The sequence below is a fragment of the Hyperolius riggenbachi genome, chromosome 8 (genome assembly GCF_040937935.1).
Source record: "Hyperolius riggenbachi isolate aHypRig1 chromosome 8, aHypRig1.pri, whole genome shotgun sequence".
NCBI lineage: Eukaryota > Metazoa > Chordata > Amphibia > Anura > Hyperoliidae > Hyperolius > Hyperolius riggenbachi.
Genome location: NC_090653.1, coordinates 153,506,732 through 153,528,715, shown reverse-complemented (window position 1 = coordinate 153,528,715; position 21,984 = coordinate 153,506,732). Strand labels below are relative to the sequence as shown.

General features: G+C 41.7%; 1 protein-coding gene across 1 annotated transcript in view; it reads left to right on the top strand.

Moving 5' to 3' along the window:
• The first annotated feature begins 19,855 nt into the window (after positions 1 to 19,855).
• The window catches only part of LOC137527134 (ras-like protein family member 11A-like), a 143,582-nt gene continuing 141,453 nt past the window's right edge, over positions 19,856 to 21,984 (top strand). Inside the window, exon 1 of the mRNA XM_068247565.1 lies at positions 19,856 to 20,155. Within this exon, the coding sequence (XP_068103666.1) occupies positions 20,035 to 20,155 (121 nt within the window). The 5' untranslated portion in view covers positions 19,856 to 20,034. The remainder of the gene's footprint in view (positions 20,156 to 21,984) is intronic.

Here is a 21,984-nt window from a genome sequence, read left to right as displayed (position 1 = left end):
AATAATTTGATATGTTATTAAAATTTGGTTTGGTGACTACAAATTAAAGGGTAACTGAGACGGATGAAAAGTAAAGTTTTATACATACCTGGGGCTTCCTCCAGCCCCCTTCAGGCTAATCAGTCCCTCCCTGTCCTCCACCACCCGGATCTTCTGCTATGAGTCCTGGTAATTCAGCCAGTCAGCGCAGTCCGGCCGCATGCCGCTCCCACAGCCAGGAACATTTTGCACCTGCGCAATAGTGCTGCACAGGTGTAGTATGCTCCTGGCAGCGGAGTGTGTGCATGCGCACTACGCCTGACTGGCTCAAGTACCTGGACTCATAGCAGAAGATCCAGGTGGTGGAGGAGGACAACGAGGGACTGATTATCCTGAAGGCGGCTGGAGGAAGCCCCAGGTATGTATAAAACTTTAATTTCATCTGTCTCAGGTTTACTTTGTTACACAGTAGTACTATACTCTACATATGCACTCCCCACAGAGCTGCAGGGAATCCACTGAGAATGCTGTGCACATTGAACACAGAGGTGTTGTCTGTTTACAATCTCCTCATTCCCCTGCAGAGTACCTGCACATCATTCTTACATGTACCCACACTTACATTGCCTAGGGCCTGATAGATGTTCTTTGTTCCGGTTTGTACCTTTTACAAGTACTCTTACCAAGGACTATTTTTAGTCTAAAAGGGAATAAATATAGTAGTCTACATATCCTTCTCACTTCAGTTGTCTTGTAAAATTCCTAAGCGTTGGCAGTTAAGAGACGAATTTCATGTTACATACTTTTAATCAACAAAATTGTAATATGCAAATTAGAGGAGTCGGAGTCGTGGAGTCGGAGTCGGTGGAATCCTAAACTGAGGAGTCGGAGTCGGTGGATTTTCGGACCGACTCCACAGCCCTGCCTACCATAGTCATATGTCTATGCATGTATCGTGTAGTGCATGTATCATAGTCTAGGGCCAATTTAGGGGGAAGCCAATTAACTTATCTGTATGTTTTTGGAATGTGGGAAGAAACCAGAGTGCCCGGAGGAACCCCATGCTGACACGGGGAGAACATACAAACTCCTTGCAGATGTTGACCTGGCTGGGATTCAAACCGGGCACCCAGCGTTGCAAGGCAAGAGCGCTAACCACTATGCCACCGTGCTGCCCATTTTTATGAAGAAGCGTTATTATACATATTGTACATTACCTGCTCCCGTCCGGTGCATGCGTCCACTTTCTGGCTAGATTGCAAGTACCGTGCAGCCTGCTAATCGCCATGTGGGCACTAAAGCAGTATGGTGATTGGCTGGCTGCACAACACTTGCAAACTAACCAGGAAGTGAAGGAGATGCGTCCCCTGGAAGCAGCAGGTAATATGTATTAATGCTCAGCTGCACTCTGCATAATAAGGACAGGACCGCCGCCTGCCACTGCAGAAGGGGACTATAGTTACCCCAGTGATAGGCAGAATACCTGCATTACTCCATCTGTAGAGAAGAGCAGACCTCCGTCGCATGGAATGGGGAAGTGGTGAGTCTGTTCCCTGCCTGCTGCTGTCATTGCTGGGGGTTGGAGCGCTCAAGGGGTAGCCCGTGATGATTAATGGGAGAGTTGGGCCCCCCTCCCCGCTGATGTGTGTGCCTGCTGCTCCCTCTTCCTGTGTTGCGCCCCCTCCTGCCCCTAAATATGGCCCTGCAGGGCACCAGAGCCGTGGGCCCCCTCAGGCTTCTTCCCCTAAGGGCCCCCCTGCGGCTGCAACCCTTGCAGGGACTATTGTTATGCCTCTGGTCCCCTCACGCCTTACCACCCGCTCGCACAGCTCACCTTCTGGATGTGGCATGGTTTTCTTTTTTTTTTTTTAATTTGCAATTTAAATTGTATGCAAAATTTTTATATTTTGCATCTTTTTTCCACTTTATATAGACACTTGTACACCGTTACTTACACCGCCGCACCCTCCCCTTTCCAGCACCCATCTACCTGTTATGGTTTACTGTATTCCTTACTGGGATCAGTAGGGTGCATAATTTTGCATATATTGCATATGCTGCAAGTAGCCAATACGCTCCTGTGTGACAAGCTCCTCCGGCACTCCCCCTCGACACCGTATGTGGCATCTGGAGGACTCCCTCTGTGTGCCTGGCCACTCTGCATCATTCCGAAATATCGCATGACGTGCATCCTCCCAAGGCTTCTTATTGGTGCACCTTGGATGGATGGGCAGCACTTTATGAGCGGACCGGAAGTGCATCACAGCCCAGAATGCACTTAATGGCTGCTCGTTCGAGATTCACTGTGTACTCACCGGCCGTACAAGGCCAGATTTTTAATCACGGGAGCACAGTGCTGGCACTCTAATCTGCTCCCTATGCTTAACCCTTAGTTCCCAACACGAACAAAGATTTTTGCCAAAACACATCGCATGTGTGCTGGTTTCTCCCTTCTCCCTGTCGACATGCCCACACTCATCACCCTGGAACACACAAATGTTTCCATTCCTAGAGCAGAAAGAGGGGCATGGTCAGCCCCATCCAGTCTTCCCATCCAGTTCTCTATGCTCCCTCAATGGTAACCAGCCCACCAAGGGAGCATAGTGAGTTGGATAATTTCTCTATGCTGTGGGGACGATGACATCACCGCAGCTCCAGGATTGGCAGCACATGTTTGCAAACCCATGACAATTGCATCTCAGCACACTGGCTCTTGCCTATTGCGAAGTCCCACCCTGGGGCCATGTCCTAAACCAATGGTTCGCAACTGCTTACCAAGTACCCCCTAGTATGTTAAAGATTATCTCAAGTACCCCTTGACATACACACATTTCTTAACATTATTGTGAATAAATGATTTACAAGCACTGCCTTCTGTTATTAATCATCTAAACTGTATATTCAGACTTGTTTAGACATAATTTATAATTTTCTAAACTACAAATATTTCTTACATTTATTTAAAGGACCACTATTGCGAAAATACAAATACAATTCAAAATACATGTAAACACATACAAATGAGAAGTACGTTTCTTCCAGAGTAAAATGAACCAACAAATACTTTTTTCCTATGCTGTCATCACTTACAGTAGGTAGTAGAAATCTGACACTAGTGACAGGTTTTGGACTAGTCTATCTCCTCAGGTGGATTCTCAGCATGGCCTTCATTATTTATAAAGACATTCTCTGCAAAAGATTTATACAAAGATGCTGCCCAGCCTCCCTGATCACTGTACACTTTTTTGGCAGTTCCACGGAGTAACTGCCATTTACTAAGTGCTTTTGAAAATAAAGAAAACCCTGAGAAACCCCCATGAGGAGATGGGCTAGTACAAAACCTGTCGGTTCAGTCAGATTTCTAGTACCTATTGTAAGTGACGGCAGCATAGTAAAAAAGTAATTTATGGCTCATTTTACTCAGGACGAAACGTACTTCTCATTTGTATGTGTTTACATGTATCTTAAATTTTAGCATTTTCGCGATAGTGGTCCTTTAACGTACCAAAGAAGTAATCGGTGCTATTAACGCCGCTCTTCCGCCTCTCGTTCACAGTTAATTTCCTTCCAAAAGATTGGTCTTTTGCTTTCCAAGATGTCCTTGTCCTTGGAAATCTTTTGGGTCATGGATTTCCCTTTATTGTGCTCATGACCCCGTGCATTCCACGCTTCTGAGCTGTGAACGTAACTGTGAACGGAGTTTGGCAGTCTGGGGGCAGACAAAAGCTGGTCAAGGACTTTACCAAGGGATTTTAAGTTTCAGGGGTGCCTAAAAAGCTAACGGATTAGCGAAGTCCGGTATGTCTGCCTTAAAGTGATCCTTAAGTCTACCCAAAACAATGAGATTTACTCACCTGGGGCTTCCTTCAGCCCCCTGCAGCCGATCGGTGCCCTCGCAGCCCCGCTCCGATGCTCCTGATCACTTTAAAGGCGCAACATTCTGCCATTATTTGAAAAAAAAATCTTGCTTCAGGTTTACTTTAAGGGTCCCATTGTCTTTGCCCATGCCATTTTTATCTGCCTTAAGACTCTTAATATTTAAAATATTATGCTAAATGAAAACTTTCAAGCAAAATCTTTTTTTGTAACACGGAAATAAACCATGATAAGTACGATTTACTACCTCAAATTTAAGTTGTAGACTTTTCTTTTTCTGTGAAGATACCAAAATATGTGTCCATGACTATATCTGTAGTTTCAATATAAGCTCCATTGGTGAAGGTCAGTTAGAAAAAAAGCAATGAGACAGGATGGAAAACATTGGCTGATTTTCTTTTGTTTCAGTCTGATCAGTGTGTGTTAGTTACACGTGTTTAAAAAACACTGGTGGAGACACCCTAGATATACACTATGCAATTGCTATAACTTGTAACTAGGAGGTAATGTGCCTTCCCTCGACGAAGGAACAAGCCACATTTATTGGAAAAGTGTTTATTTGTTTAAGCTTAGCCAAATTAACACTTTTCCAATAAATTTGGTTTGTTCTTCCGATGAAGTAAGGCGCATTACCTCCTAGTTATACGCAATTTCATAGTATACAGTATATCCAACCCAAATAACTATGTAATTATGTAAGATAAGGAGCCAATCTGGTGCAGCTTGCTTAAATAAGTGGAGATATGATATCTTATACAAGTGAGTGCAACTCTCATATAATTTCAATATTTTTTATCTTTTCATGGGACAATACTGAAGATATGACACTTTGATACAATGTAAAGTAGTCAGTGTACAGCTTGTATAACAGTATAAATTTGGTTTCTCGTCTATATAACTCAAAATATAGCCCATAATGTCTAAACTGCTGGCAACAAAAGAGTACAGCCCTGGCAACAAAAGTGAAGGATGTCAAAATTCTTCCCAATTAGACATTTTCCCTCCCTGAGGTCATGTTATTTGTTACTGTTACAAGCTCTCAGGTGTGACTGGGAAGCTGGTGTGTTAAATTTAGTGTTATCGCTCTCATACTGGTCAATGGAAATTCAATATGGCATTTCATGGCAGAGAACTCTCTGAGGATCTTATAAGAAAAAAATTGTTGCTCTACATAAAAATTGCCTAGGCTAGCTATAACAAGATTACCAACAGCCTGACACTGAGCTACAGCACAGTGGTAAAGACTTCACCGGTTTAACAGGAAAGGTTCGACTCAGATGGTCGTCCAAAGAGGTTGAGATCTTGTGCTCCATGTTGTATCCAAAGGTTGTCTTTTAAAAAGACATATGAGTGCTACCAGCATTGCTGCAGCTTTTTGGGTGGAGATTTAGCCTGTCAGTGCTCAGACCATACACCGCACACTGCATCACATTGGTCTGCATCGCTGTCATCCCAGAAGGAAGCCTCTTCTAAAGATGAAGCACTAGAAAACCCGCTAACAGTCTACTGAAGACAAGCAGACTAAGGACATGGATACCTGGACCCATGTCCTGTGGTCTGATGAGATGAAAATAAATGTATTGAATTCAGATGGTGTCAAGCGTGTGGCGCTAATCAGGTAAGGAGTACAGAGACAAGTGTACACGAGTAATGGGAAAACAGTGAGCTCAGCACTCAACCAGGGGTATTTATAACAGGCAATTTCATCAAGGCAAAACAAGTTGTAGTCTCACCTGTCTCTGGCAGTCTGCAGCTCTAGTGCAAAGGAGCGAAGCAGCTATCCAAGGATTGAACTTTATCCCACTCAGTAGCTGATACCCCCTTTTTCCCGTGAGAACTCTTTTCCTTTTCTCAAACGGATTATCAGGGAGCTCTGTGTAGCTGATATTGTGGTGAAACCCTTTCCACAGTGTGATGTCAGCACCAGGGCACTGACACCACACTGTAGGAGCCTTGATGCATTGTGGGAAAAAAGCAGCTATTTCCAACTGTCAAAAATGTATTATCTCTTTCCACAGACATCACCTGCTAGCGGTAAATATGTTGCCCTGTGAGAAATGTCAGAATGTAAATCAGGGAGAGCAAAGATTTTACAATGGGCTAACACTGACTAAATCATGTATAAATAATTATTGTAATGAAACGTAGGAGAACAGCACAACCCCAATCGTGTTCAACAGATGTGCCTCGGCAAGCTCGATCACCACTCGAGTTCTGTATCAAGGATGAAGCCGGCACCATCAAAATGCTCTTTTACTTATTTATTAAAAGGCTGTCATAGTACAGAAGTACAATAGCAACGTTTCGGAGCGATGACCTAGCTCCTTTATCAAGCCATGACAGCCTCAATATGACAAAATCACAAGCAGGTTTATATAGCACATCACATTTGAATTTAACCAATCACAGGCTAGTAGCTCTAAAAAGCCAATCCCTGCCAGGCACATATGTGCCGGACCTGATGGGGAACTATTACATATATGTAGGAGCCAATAAGAGCGAGAAGCCAACCTTTGAAAATGTGTCCGCCTCCATGGCCGCACCAAGTTCCGAGGACAGCCCCTCAAACCGACAACCACGTAGCAGGAACCTCTCATAGGTCCGGCGGACCTGATGGGGAACTGTGGAGCGGGCAGCAGTGTAACGTCATAAGACATTACCACTGAGACGAATGGACGCGGGTGGAAAGCATCCACCCGCCTCCTGGAGGCAGGGCGCAAGCATCACCGCCTCAAGCCGGCTGATCTCCATTACTTTTGTTCTCATTTGTTCCTGAATTTCTTTGGATCTTGGCATGATGTCTAGCTTTTGAGGTGCTTTTGGCCTACTTCTCTGTGTCAGCTCCTATTTAAGTGATTTCTTGATTGAAACAGGTGTGGCAGTAATCCGGCCTGGGGGTGACTACAGAAATTGAACTCGGGTGTGATAAACCACAATTAAGTTATTTTTTAACAAGGGGGGCAATCACTTTTTCACACAGGGCCATGTAGATTAGGAGTTTTTTTTCTCACTAAATAATAAAAACCATCATTTAAAACTGCATTTTGTGTTCAATTATGTTATCTTTGACTAATAGTTAACGGTTTTTGATGAGCAGAACACATTTAAGTGTGACAAACATGCAAAAGAATAAGAAATCAGAAAGGGGGCAAATAGTTTTTCACATCACTGTAGGAACCCCACAAGTGACCCCATTTTAGAAAGAAGACACCCCAAGGTATTCCGTTAGGTGTATGGTGAGTTCATAGAAGATTTTATTTTTTGTCACAAGTTAGTGAAAAATGACACTTTGTGAAAATTTTTTTTTTTAAAAAAATCAATTTTTCGCTAACTTGTGATGAAAAAAAAAATCTTCTATGAACTCACCATACACCTAACAGAATACCTTGGGGTGTCGTCTTTCTAAAATGGGGTCACTTGTGGGGTTCCTATACCGCCCTGGCATTTAAGGGGCCCTTAACCGTGAGGAGTAATCTGGAAATCAAATGCCTCAAAATGACCTGTGAAATCCTAAAGGTACTCATAGGACTTTGGGCGCCTTAGCGCACCTAGGCTGCAAAAAGTGTCACACATGTGGTATCGTCGTACTCAGGAGAAGTAGTATAATGTGTTTTGAGGTGTATTTTTACACATACCCATGCTGGGTGGGAGAAATATCTCTGTAAATGGACAATTGTGTGATACCACATGTGTGACACTTTTTTGCAGCCTAGGTGCGCTAAGGGGCCCAACGTCCTATGAGTACCTTTAGGATTTTACAGGTCATTGGTTTTTATTATTTAGTGAGAAAAAAAACTCCAAATCTACATGGCTCTGTGTGAAAAAGAAATTGTCCCCTGAACCTAATAACTGGTTGGGCCACCCTTAGCAGCAATAACTGCAATCAAGCGTTTGCGATAACTTGCAACGAGTCTTTTACAGCGCTCTGGAGGAATTTTGGCCCACTCATCTTTGCAGAATTGTTGTAATTCAGCTTTATTTGAGGGTTTTCTAGCATGAACTGCCTTTTTAAGGTCATGCCACAACCTCTCAATAGGATTCAGGTCAGGACTTTGACTAGGCCACTCCAAAGTCTTCATTTTGTTTTTCTTCAGCCATTCAGAGGTGCATTTGCTGGTGTGTTTTGGGTCATTGTCCTGCTGCAGCAACCAAGATTGCTTCAGCTTGAGTTGACGAACAGATGGCCGGACATTCTTCTTCAGGATTTTTTGGTAGACAGTAGAATTCATGGTTCCATCTATCACAGCAAGCCTTCCAGGTCCTGAAGCAGCAAAACAACCCCAGACCATCACACTACCACCACCACCATATTTTACTGTTGGTATGATGTTCTTTTGCTGAAATGCTGTGTTACTTCTACACCAGATGGAACGGGACACGCACCTTCCAAAAAGTTCAACTTTTGTCTCGTCGGTCCACAAGGTATTTTCCTAAAAGTCTTGGCAATCATTGAGATGTTTTTTAGCAAAAAAATGTTCTTTTTGCTTAAAGGTGGTTTGCGCCTTGGATATCTGCCATGCAGGCCGTTTTTTCCCAGTCTCTTTCTTATGGTGGAGTCGTGAACACTGACCTTAATTGAGGCAAGTGAGGCCTGCAGTTCTTTAGATGTTGTCCTGGGGTCTTTTGTGGCCTCTCGGATGAGTTTTCTCTGCGCTCTTGGGGTAATTTTGGTCGGCCGGCCACTCCTGGGAAGGTTCATCACTGTTCCATGTTTTTGCCATTTGTGGATAATGGCTCTCAGGGCCGGCCCGCTCATGAGCCGGGGTGAAACTTTTGCCTCAGGCGGCAAATTTCCAGGGGCGGCATCCGCCCGTCCGTGCGGGGAGCCGGCCGCCGAGCTGGAGGGGTAGCTGGCAGGACGGGGGTATTGGGCCTAGCGGCGGGGAGGGGGTCGTACCCCCCCCTCCCTCGCCTGGGTCCCCCGTCCTCCGCTCCCCTCCAGCCTTACATAGAAGCAGCCGCTATTTGTAAGAGGCACGGGCGGGGAGGACTCACCTCTTCCTCGATCCAGCGTGCGCTCCACTGACGTCACTTCCTGCAACGCTGCAGGAAGTGATGTCAGTGGAGCGCACGCTGGGAAGAGGTGAGTCCTCCCCGCCCGTGCGTCTTACAAATAGCGACTGCTTCTTCTATGTAAGGCTGGAGGGGAGCGCAGTTCGGGGGACCCAGGCGAGGGAGGGGGGGGGGTACGACCCCCTCCCCGCCGCTAGGCCCAATACCCCCGTCCTGCCAGCTACCCCTCCAGCTCGGCGGCCCCCCAGAGCGCTCCCCCCCCCCCCCCCCCACCGGGGGGGGGGGGGTGGCGGCGGAAACATTTTTTTTTTGCCTCAGGCGGCAAAAAGTCTAGGGCCGGCCCTGATGGCTCTCACTGTGGTTTGCTGGAGTCCCAAAGCTTTAGAAATGGCTTTATAACCTTTACCAGACTGATAGATCTCAATTACTTTTGTTCTCATTTGTTCCTGAATTTCTTTGGATCTTGGCATGATGTCTAGCTTTTGAGGTGCTTTTGGCCTACTTCTCTGTGTCAGATAGCTCCTATTTAAGTGATTTCTTGATTGAAACAGGTGTGGCAGTAATCCGGCCTGGGGGTGACTACAGAAATTGAACTCGGGTGTGATAAACCACAATTAAGTTATTTTTTAACAAGGGGGGCAATCACTTTTTCACACAGGGCCATGTAGATTAGGAGTTTTTTTTCTCACTAAATAATAAAAACCATCATTTAAAACTGCATTTTGTGTTCAATTATGTTATCTTTGACTAATAGTTAACGGTTTTTGATGAGCAGAACACATTTAAGTGTGACAAACATGCAAAAGATTAAGAAATCAGGAAGGGGGCAAATAGTTTTTCACATCACTGTAGGAACCCCACAAGTGACCCCATTTTAGAAAGAAGACACCCCAAGGTATTCCGTTAGGTGTATGGTGAGTTCATAGAAGATTTTATTTTTTGTCACAAGTTAGTGGAAAATGACACTTTGTGAAAAAAAAAAAATCAATTTTTCGCTAACTTGTGATGAAAAATAAAATCTTCTATGAACTCACCATACACCTAACAGAATACCTTGGGGTGTCTTCTTTCTAAAATGGGGTCACTTGTGGGGTTCCTATACTGCCCTGGCATTTTAGGGGCCCTTAACCGTGAGGAGTAGTCTAGAAACCAAATGCCTCAAAATGGCCTGTAAAATCCTAAAGGTACTCATAGGACATTGGGCCCCTTAGCGCACCTAGGCTGCAAAAAAGTGTCACACATGTGGCATCGCCATACTCAGGAGAAGGAGTATAATGTGTTTTGAGGTGTATTTTTACACATACCCATGCTGGGTGGGAGAAATATCTCTGTAAATGGACAATTGTGTGTAAAAAAAAAATCAAAAGATTCTCATTTACAGAGATATTTCTCCCACCCAGCATGGGTATGTGTAAAAATACAACCCAAAACACATTATACTACTTCTTCTGAGTACAGCGATACCACATGTGTGACACCTCTTTGCAGCCTAGGTGCACTAAGGGGCCCAAAGTCCTATGAGCAACTTTAGGCTTTACAGAGGTGCTTACAATTTAGCACCCCCAAAATGCCAGGACAGTAAACACACCCCACAAATGACCCCATTTTGGAAAGTAGACACCCCAAAGTATTCACAGAGGGGCATGGTGAGTCTGTGGCAGATTTCATTTTTTTTGTCACAAGTTAGCAGAAATGGAAACTTTTTTTTTTTTTGTCACAAAGGTTCATTTTCCGCTAACTTGTGACAAAAATAAAATCTTTTATGAACTCACCATGCCTCTTAGTGAATACTTTGGGTTGTCTTCTTTCCAAAATGGGGTCATTTGGGGGGTATTTATACTATCCTGGAATTCTACCACCTCATGAAACCTGACAGGTGGTCAGAAAAGTCAGAGATGCTTCAAAATAGGAAAATTGACTTTTTGCACCATAGTTTGTAAACGCTATAACTTTTACCTAAACCAATAAATATACACTTTTTTTTATCAAAGACATGTAGCACAATAAATTTGGACAAAAATGTATATAGAAATTTTACTTTATTTGAAAAATGTCAGCACAGAAAGTTAAAAAATCATTTTTTTGACAAAATTCATGTCTTTTTTGATGAATATAATACAAACTAAAAATCACAGCAGCAATCAAATAGCACCAAAAGAAAGCTTTATTAGTCACAGGAAAAGGAGGTAAAATTCATTTAGGTGGTAGGTTGTATGACCGAGCAGTAAACCGTTAAAGCTGCAATTGTCTGAATGGAAAAAAAGTGGCTGGTCCTTAAGGGGTTTTAAGACTGCAGTCCTTAAGTGGTTAAGCATGTCTCAGCATACAGTATTAAGCATCCGTGGGGCATCCTCAAACATAAGGTGGAGGAGTGCAAGGTCTTTAGCATCCACCAGCTTTGTCATGGACGAGAAGAAGAGGATTCTAATGGCAACCTGTGAAGTTCTAGGGAACTCCATTGCCAAGAGAGTTAAGGCAGTGCTGGAAAATAATGGTGGGAACACAAAATATTGACACTTTGGGTACAATTTTGACATTCTCCACTTAGAGGTGTGTTGAGTTATTTTGATGGGATAGGAAATGCACACTGCTATACAAGCCGTCCACTAAGTACTTTACAGTGTTGTCCCATGAAAAGATATAAAATATTTACAAAAATGTGAGACGTACTCACTTTTGTGAGATACCGTATAAAGATTAGGTGGAGACAGGGTACATAGAAACCAAGGATATTATTATTTTATTACTATATTATTATTTTTTTATTTATATAGCACCAGCGTCTTTCATAGCGATGTAAATAATACAAATACATATTGGGGGGCATAGATACATGAGAAATGTAAAACTATGTACAATCAGGACTTCCAGCAATACAAGTACAAATACATAAATAGTTGATGTGGGGTTTGAGACTTCACCAATACTGCTACACATGCTTTTGATAAATTGCAGCAGAATAAGAAATACTAGGAGGATGTCCGTGCCCTTGCGAGCTTACAATCTAAATGGTAGTGGGGTGGAGACACTAGAGAAGGAGACACAGTAGTTAGCGGATGAGGCAGTGAAAAGAGGTAACCAGGCTTGAGGACAAGAGGCTCTTCTGGGAGGAGCTAATGATTCTGGGTGGGATGTTATCTGGAGATTAATGCTGAATGTATGGAGATGCCACTTATGTAGAGCTTTGTATGATAGGGTGAGGAGTTAGGCTGGATCCTTTCAGTAATTGGTAGCCAATAGAGAAATTGGTAGAGAGGGTCTGCCTCAGAGCAGTGGAAGGAGAGGTGGATAAGAAGGACAGCAGATTTCAATAGGGACTGGAGTGGTGGCAGTCTGTTTTTTTTTTTTTGGTAGACCACAGAATAAGGTGTTACCATAGTGAAGACAGGATATGATTAGAGCATGTACAAGCATTTTGGTAGCCTCCTGTTTTGTAAATTAAACTGGCCAAATTTAATTCACTTTAGTTACTCTTTAAAGCAAATCTGAAGCGAAAATAAATTTAAGATCATGAATTTAATGCGTAGTGTGTATAATAAATAGAACATCAGTAGAAAAGAAGAGAGTCTCATATTGTTTTCCAGTACAGGAAGAGTTAAAAAAAAACTTGAGTTGTTATCTATGCAAACGTGCTTCTCTGAGCTATTCTACTAACTTGACAGAACTCAGACCTGTTTTCTGAAGAGCTTCAACAGCCAAGATACAGTGAGGGGCAGCTTGAGATAAGGTTTTACTGCAGGAAAGTTCAAAGGGACATTAGCTCTACAACAAAACCCAGTGTGGATTCTAAATTGCAACTGTGACAATATGATCCAATGATATAAATAAAGCTATATAATTAAAAATAAATTTTGGGGGTTTTTTTTGCTACTCGCGTTCTATTTATTAGCCATACTACACATACAATTCATTGTCTCATAAGTGTATTTTCGCTTCAGATTTGCTTTAGCAGCCAAATAAAGTAAAACTTTATTTGACGGCATTGCAGGCTCGACAAGGTATGTGGCGGCAGTCAACTTTCATACATACCTGTCCAGACATCTGGATTGGCTTCTTCTTCCACCGCGGTGGCAACGTACTCCCGACATGTCTTCTCGTCCCGCTCACATGATATGATGTGATCGGATACAGGAGACCATGTCAGCATTACAGCGTCACCCACTTGTGGAAGAGGGGTGATAGAAGAGTCTCTATAATGCTGACACAGTCTCCTGGATCCCGATGGCATGTCAAAACATGATCGGAACCCAGAAGACCTGACAGAAATTCAGAGCTGCTGGTGGAGGAAGAGAATAAGCCTTCTGGGACTGGTAAATATAACTGCTACTGCCATGCGCTCATTTGGCAGAACTAGGTAGCCAAACAAGATATGCCAACAGAGGCTCACAATGCATAAAGCAGCTTTCAAACAAAATATTTCATTTGAAGCTGATACTGGGTTAAGGAAATGGGATTACATGAATGCAGAGACAGCAGATAGATAGTCAGTGACTCAAGATAATAATGTGGAGAGGTTGGGGGCTGAGAAATAGATTTTGGTGTCATCAGAATAGAGGTGATATTGAAAACCAAAGGAGCTTATTAATTGTTCCAGGCCATGAGTGTTAATCGAGAAGAGAAGAGGTCCAATAATGGAGCCTTTTGGTACACCAATAGACAGCGGGCATGGAAAGGAGTTAGTATTTGAGTAGGAGACAGTGAAAGAACGTCCAGACAGGTAAAGGCTGATTTAGGAATGAGCTAAGCCCTTGAGTCCCAAGAGCTAAGCCCTTGAACCTTACTGAGGATTAGTTCTGTGGAATGCTGAGAGCAGACGACTAGAAGTTAGTCCAACAGAAAGTTAGTAGAGAGAAAGTCAGTTTGCTTTAGGGTCCAAGGAGAGATAAGGCAGAAAGAGTTAGTAGGGATGAGGTTTGAATGACTTGCCATGTAGAGAGGGGGAGGGGTAGTTCCTAGTGGGCGAGCAACCAGGCAGAGTGGAAAAAGAAGGAAGAGGTAATTGGACTGTATTTTTTCAATTTTGTTCACAAAATATGATGAAAAGTTTTTTCCAAACAAATGTAGATGCAAGGGAAAGACCATTCATGAGCTGAAGCAGTGCTTTATTGTAATACAGGAAGTCTTTTGCAGTGGAGCTGTTCTGCCTCACTGGAATGTCTTTTCAGTTGTTTAATGGATTCAGTCAGCCAGGACTGTCTGTTGATGTGGCGTGGCGAATGTTGGTGAGTGAGGCAGCTTAATCCATGCCAGCAGAGACTATTGTGGAGTAGTGGGTGGTCAGTGAAGGATGACAAGGTGCCCAGGGGTTTCAAAGAATCAGCCAGGAAGCAGAGGTCAAGGTTGCGATACTTCCTGCATTAGCGAGTGGGGTGCAATGCTGGGGCTGGGAGGAGTCATGGAGGGACAGATAGTAAAAGTTGTGATCTTAACCACTTTGTCCTCCTTGACGTATAAAAACGTCAAGGAGGACAGGCGCGCTCCCGCGCGCTCCCGCGGCCGATCGCGCGCGTGCACGCGCACTCCCGGCCGCGGAGTCGGTAGCCACGGAATCAATGTATCGGGCTGGGGAGCCCGATCATTGATTCCTCTCCCCCGCTGAAAAAGCGACAGCTTCTCTCGGAAGCTTCGCTCTTTCTGAAGCTGTGTCCCTCTAAGCGTACATTGTACGCTTAGAGTGACGTCATGTAAAAAAAATCGAGATTGCCATCTTGTGGCCAAAAAGTAAAACTACAAGCAAATACCCAAAAACATTACACAACACCAATATTTCCCCAAATAAAACACTTTTATATCCCACCCTCCCAAAAATGCCCACATAAAATGTTTAATAAAAAAAAACAAAAAAAAACATTACTATAAAAAAAAAAAAAAACATAAATATTTACCTAAGGGTCTAAACTTTTTAAATATCTATGTAAAGATGAAATATTTCTCTCTATTTTTTTTTTATAAGCTTGTAAATAGTGATGTATGCAAAACGGAAAAAATGCTCTTTTATTTCCAAATAAAATATTGTCGCGATACATTGTGATAGGGACATAATTTAAATGGTGAAATAACCGTGACAAATGGGCAATAACAATACGTGGGTTTTAATTATGGAGGCATGTATTATTTTAAAACTATAATGGCCGAAAACTGACAAATAATGAATTTTTTCATTTTTTTTCTTATTCTTCCTGTTAAAATGCATTTACAGTAAAGTGGCTCTTAGCAAAATGTACCCCCCAAAGAAAGCCTAATTGGTGGCGGAAAAAACAAGATATAGATCAGTTCATTGTGATTAGTAGTGATAAAGTTATAGGCTAATGAATGGGAGGTGAACATTGCTCGGATGCATAAGCTGAAAACGACTGAGATGTTAAGTGGTTAACCAGTTCGGCCTATCTGGACGAGCTTACTCGTCCAGATAGGCACTGCTTCTGCCGCCGCATGGTGCGCGCGATCGGGCGCGCCCCCGCGCGCGCTCCCGCCGCTAGCCCCCCGATCAGTGAATGGGAATATAATTCCCATTCACCGATCTAACTTCCCCGCAGAAAAACCAATGCTTTCTATTCAGAGAGCGTGGTATTTCTGTTCCCAGGAAACTTCTCCTCTTCTTTTTAGTTCCTGGATGCGAGATCGTTCGCATTCAGGACTTTTTTTTACTGTGATAGTAAATAGTAAACCTCACCCACATACATTTTTAATTAAACAATTCTATTATTTTACATTTAAAATTAGCAGTTTCCCTCCCACACCAAAAATTACCCACATACATTTTTTATTAAAAAAAAACAAAAAAAACAACATAAATAGTTACCCAAGGGTCTGAACTTTTTAAATATGCATGTCAAGAGAGTATGATATTATATTATTTAAAAATATAAGCTTATAAATAGTGATGGACACAAATTGAAAAAATGCACCTTTATTTCTAAATAAAATATCGGCACCATAAATTGTGATAGGGACGTCATTTAAATGGTGTAATAACTGGAACAGATGGGCAAATAAAATACATGAGTTTTAATTACAGTAGCGTATATTGACTTCAAACTATAATAGCCAAAAAACGAGAAATAATGATTTTCTTTCTTAAGCTTCCTGTTAAAATAGATTTAGAAAAAAATAATTCTTAGCAAAATGTACTACCCAAAGAAATCCTAATTAGTGGCGGAAAAAACAAGATATAGATCAATTAATTGTGATAAGTAGAAATAAAGTTATTGGCGAATGAATGGGAGGTGAACGTTGCTCGGATGCATGAGGTTTTCGACACTGCGGTGCTGAACCGGTTAAGGGGAAATGGAGACCTATTAAAGTTTGAAACTAACCAGAGCCAAGTAAAGGTTAGGTCCAACATTACCTGATTTTCAGTTTTATTACTTAGCATCGCAGTTAGAGCAATGTTCCTATTGGTTTGTTACAAACTCTCTGTTTGCTCCTGAGCTTTTGGGTTATTCTTCTAATGACAGGTCTCAAAACCTTCAATTTGCTCTTTTAAAGAACTACCTCACCCAATTAATCTCCTCTAACTCAATCCTCATCCAAGCCAAAAGGATTTGGCAGATGGCCAAGAAGTTACTTCCCCTCTCTTGAAATCATTTTGCACCCTTATGACAAAACTCATCACTACCCGAGCTTAGTAAACTGGAAAACACTTCCATTTGGGAACATAAGGGGATCTTGTACCTAGGCCAAATCCTTAATAACACTTAATTTATTCCCTTCACCACCCTTCAAACCCAATACTCTATACCCTACTCTCACTCATATATGTACCTGCAACTGCAACATGATCTCTGTGCTCAATTCCCGCAAGGTTTTCCACATACAGGTACCTCCCCAACTTTAGAACTCCTTAAAGATGGACCAATTAAGCATCACATAGGCACCTTTTACTTTTTATTTCTTGAGCAAATATCTGGCTCAATCACTGCCGCTACAATGTCAAAGTGGACACTCCCTAATGTCCCTATTGATGATGAAGACTGGAAAGGCTGTTTATCTTCTACGCGCCAAGTGTCTCCATGTGTCAGAGAATGCTTGACGCAACTTTATATCATCTATCAAGCATATTTAACCCCTGCCCGCATCATCAAATATACCCCTTCAACTCCCAATTATTGTCCTAAATGTAGAAATGTGAACCCCTCTTTCCTGCATTTACTATGGCAGTTCCCCCATTAGAAAATTTCTGGAGGCAGGTTATTGCTTTTCTGAACATTGTCATGGGATCCCATGTCTCCCTAGACATAAAAACCTGTATCCTTAATATTAATATCTTAGACTAGGATACCCCTAAATTTGCATTTCGGTGGTTATCCCAGACTTGTCCTACAATTGATGATTGGAAGGCTAAGGTCAATCGCTCACTACCATATAAAAAACTGGTTTATCAGCATAGGAAATGTCTTTGTAAATACCTCAAAGTATGGGAACACTGGTTATCTAAACTATATTTATCAAGGTATGATTATACATTTTCACTGGTTCCCTTGATTATAAGTCTTGATTTCTCTGCTCTTAAATATATGCTGCTCACTGAACATTGTCTATTTCCATTTTATTATGATATCTTTTGAATTTCTACCTTTGGCATTGTAATTTGTAGCCTGCGTGCTGACATTTTATACTCTGCATTTCCTGTAATGTACTGTTCCTTCAATAAACCTTTGGTTGATGAAAAAAAAAGACTAGGTCCAGGATGTGGCCATCTTTGTGAGTTGAAGTAGAGGATGCCCGGGAGAGGTGAAAGGAGGAGGTGAGTGAGAGAAGTTTAGTGGCGGTAGGGCAGTTAGTGTCTATGGTGACATTGAAGTCTCCGATAGTGATAGGAGGTATGCCAGTAGAGAGGAACTGAAGAAGCCATGCAGAGAAGTGGTTGGTCGATAAAGCTGGAGGATGGTCCAGGCGGACGATAGATTACAGCGATCTGGAGATGGTGAGGAGAGTAGACACAGACAGCATGAATCTCAAATTAAAAAAAAAAGCAGGAAAGGTAGAGGTGTAAGTGGTGTATAGGAGCAATGCTCGATGAGTGGAGAATACCCACCCCACCCCATGTTTGCCACCAGATCAGGGAATGTGGCTAAGTTTAAGTTCACTGTATGATAGGGCAGCTAGAGACACCATATCATTTGGAGTTAGCCATGCCTCAGTGAGCCCCAGGAAGGTGAAGAAGTGAGTGATGAATAATAAATCATGGATGAGGGCCAGTTTGAAGCATGGATTCCATACAAGTCTGAATGGCTCCTAAGGATAACATGGAATCCACTAACTTGTCCCTTTTTTATCTGTTTTGGAAAACTGAACTTTTTTTTGTCAAGTGTGCACCTACACTTAGTGATGTGAATTCTGTGAAGTTCTCTGTAAAGCACTACAGAAAATGTCTCAATGCTTTGTACATTTATAAATAAGCAATCAGATCACTCGGACATTGCTTGCAGGAATAGACACCAAAGTCTGCAATAAGCATGGGGCAAGTTCCCCAGGATGTTCAGACACTGGGCCTGATTCACAAAGCGGTGCAAACACTTTGCACGCCTGTGAAAAGCCCTTTACCACGCCTAAACTTAGTTTAGGCGTGATCTGAAGTAACTCGCACGAAGCTCCCGTGCGCAAAGTTTTGCGCACGCAATCGCGCAGGCGCACACGCAGCGCACGCAGCGCCCATTAAGCCCTATGGGGGAGCTTCGCGCAAATTACAGCACAAAGCGGTGATAACTTTGCTAGTGCAAAGGTTATCACGCGTAAAGTCTTTTAGGCGTGATAACTGAGTTATCACCGCTTTGTGAATCAGGCCCACTGCATCTAAATGTTTGCCATGAATTTGGCAAGTTCTCCTTCAGAGACTGCATCTAAAGGCCCGTAACCACCACGCAATTTTCCTGTCGACCAGTAATTGGCTATAGGAGCATGGTTATAGGAGTGTGATCATGTAAGTGACGCTTAGCAATGCACGGCGATAACATAGATCCTCGATGACTCCACAGAAAGTTCCGGGATCGCTTACCACCCGTTCGCACTGTCGTGTAAAGTCGCGCATAGCCGCCGGCTGGAAGATGGATCGCGGGACGCTCGTCGTCAGGGAGACTTCTCTGGATCCATTTTCCTCTGTCGGGTGGTAAGTATGTAGCTCAAGTGTTTGCAGTGTTAAAGGCAAAGGGTTGTCATGCCAAATATTTATTTCAATTTTTGTGTGATTTTAAATGTGTGCAATTAACACATGAAAGAAAGAAATACAAACATATCTATCCTAAACCTCTGGGAAATGTATCTTTCCTGCACTCTGGCCTAGGATTATATGCTGAGTTTTGCAGCACTCTACACAGTCTGCATGTTTTACTACTGAGTCACAGACTTGGGAGTCCTTATTGTTCTCTGTCTCCCTCTAGCACAGCTTCTCAGAAGAATAAGGATTAAATCACTGAAGCTTGAACTCTTTCTCAAACTGAAGCAAACACTTTTATTTAACTATTTCTGTACAGAATATCAGATCTCTCATGCTATTGAATTATGATTAGAATCCTTTGCTATGTTTTTTTTTTAAATATACTCAGTTACTTTTTGCTTTTGTAATAGGAGAGGCTGATATGTGTAACGGCATATATTTCATGTAGCTTATTCATATATTTATGTTTAAAAAGTATAATGAAGTACAAGAAATCATGCACATGCATGCACATGGACTAATGCCATTGTTTTCACTCCCATTGTTTATTAAGCTTAAATAATTAAGGGAAAGCAGATAAAGAGAATAGGGATAATTGCTTACATTTTGCTTAGATTGTTTAGCTGCACATGTATAGTAAAACGACTTCTTAATATGTCTTCTTCTACAAAGAAACATCAAGCGCGTATAGAAGGGCATCTAATGAGTAACTCATCTGAGGAGATACAGTTAAAATCACAATTTTCCCATGTCCCCTCCCCATGGAATGTCAAAGCTTGCATTCTGATTGGTTGGTGACTGCAGGAATCAGTTTTCACTGAAGCTGGGAGAGGAAAGTTCCCTTCTGCTTTTGAACGAGACCCTCAGTTTGGGGACAGTCTGATTTTGCCCAGGGAAGTCTCAGGAGTTTGACCTACTTTTAAACAATGTTATTAGCTTGGAGAAGCCGTGGAACATAACAGTAGCACTTGATCTTTCCAATTGGATAATTGCAGCTGTCCTGGCAGACTATGTCCCAGTATTCACACAACTATCTGCTGGTTCCTATCCCTGAATATCCTCTCTTGGAGTGCGACCCTAACAAAAACATCAAGATCGTAGTTCTGGGGGGCAGTGGTGTTGGCAAAACAGGTAAAAGAGTGCATTATTATATTCTGATCTAAGCAGCTTTTCTTTAGGTCAATTTACTTAGTATATTTAAAAAAGTTTAATCTTTACTGCTATTAGAGATGGAAGCTGTGTTAGTGCATCCATAATATAAAAAAATGAAAAGCTTGATTACTGTAACCGCTACTCATATCAATGATTACATCCTACAGATGCTGAAAAATGTGTTGACATTATACAGTATAGATCACATGATTTCTTACAAATCTTTATTGTGTTCTGGTGTGCTTTATCCTGTATTAAATGAGACTTGTGGTATATGCTGAATGAGTTACATAGCATGGTTATCTGTAATGTTAACTGTGTACAAGGAACGACTCACTTTCACCTGTCAATCTGCTATATTACTGCTTGGAACACTGTTGAGACTAGTGTGTAGAGATGAATTGCAGAGTAGGAGCTTGAGCACTGTAATCAAAGCCATTGTTAACACTATAAAAGCACCACATCACAGTGTATTAGAGTTCATATTACTCTTTCACAGCATTGTGATGTAAATGTCGATATTGAGTGTGCTGCTTTGTACAAGATGGATGAGGCTTATCTACAGAAAACATTTTTTTCAGCTGTTTCTATACATCTGACATATTACACAGCATCTTACTGAGTATACTGAATAACCCAAATCAATAAACTGGCCCATTAAGGTACTTACAGTTCTATAGCTCTAACAAAGCTGGAGGAAGTTAAATATGTGACCAATAATGTTTTTGAGATGTGGGAGGAGACTGGAGCACTTGGAGAAATCCCTTGCAAACAGGAAGAAACATGCAAACTGAAAGCAATGTCCCTGCTGGAAACTGAACCCAGGACTTTTGGGGTGCAAAGCAACATGGGTAGCCACTCAGCCATTACAATTTGCCTTATATTTGGGAGAAAGCATCATTGTATGTAAAATAGTAATTTATTCACCAACCTAAAAATGGTGAATGGGGTTTGGTAGAGTCTAGAAGGCACAACTGGTCATTGAATAGCTAATTTTAAAAAATTTGATGATCTGACATTTTTTTGAAGTAATAGTTCCAATATAATCCCTTGCGGGACTCATCTTCTTCTTTAACTTGCTACTTCTGGCCTCCTAAAACATGTGTTCTTAGACATAAAGGCCTTTGGGATACACAGAAATTATTTTATTGAAATTGATTTTACAATATTGACATTGATATTTGATTGCATTTGACCCGTTTGATTTTTATTACATTATTTTGTATCTAATTATTGATTATTTAAACGTAATTGACAATTTCCGTGCCTCTTCTACAGATTATCTTATTTATATAAAAGTGTTTTAGTATGAGCTGTTCTTTTTTTAATTATAATGTAAAATAAACATTTAGGAATGATTTATGAGAAGGTATACAGGGCAGTGAAAATCTGTGTACTTCAAATATTCAGTCATAATAGAGGGGAATCTAAAGAAAACGATGTGACAGGAATATAGAGGATCCCATCTTTATTCCCTTTTAAAGAAACATTCCACTTTTGTATAAAAAAGTATATACTAAAAACATAGATTCACGCTGCTCAAGTATTTTTGGTAATTTAATGTTAATTACACATTATCTTTACATTTAAAACTTGCAGATAGTAATGAAATTCCAAAATTAGCAGTTTACTCCAACTGCAATTATAGTAACAGTAGATTTGGAGTATGGGAATCGCACTCAATGACCCTCAGTGATAGAATGAGGCGTGCAGAATTTGTTCCAGGTACCTCCGGAATTCAAGCAGTGAAGAATGACATAGAAATCCGCACCACCTCGAAAGTTATTTGAGTTTTATTGTATCAAAAG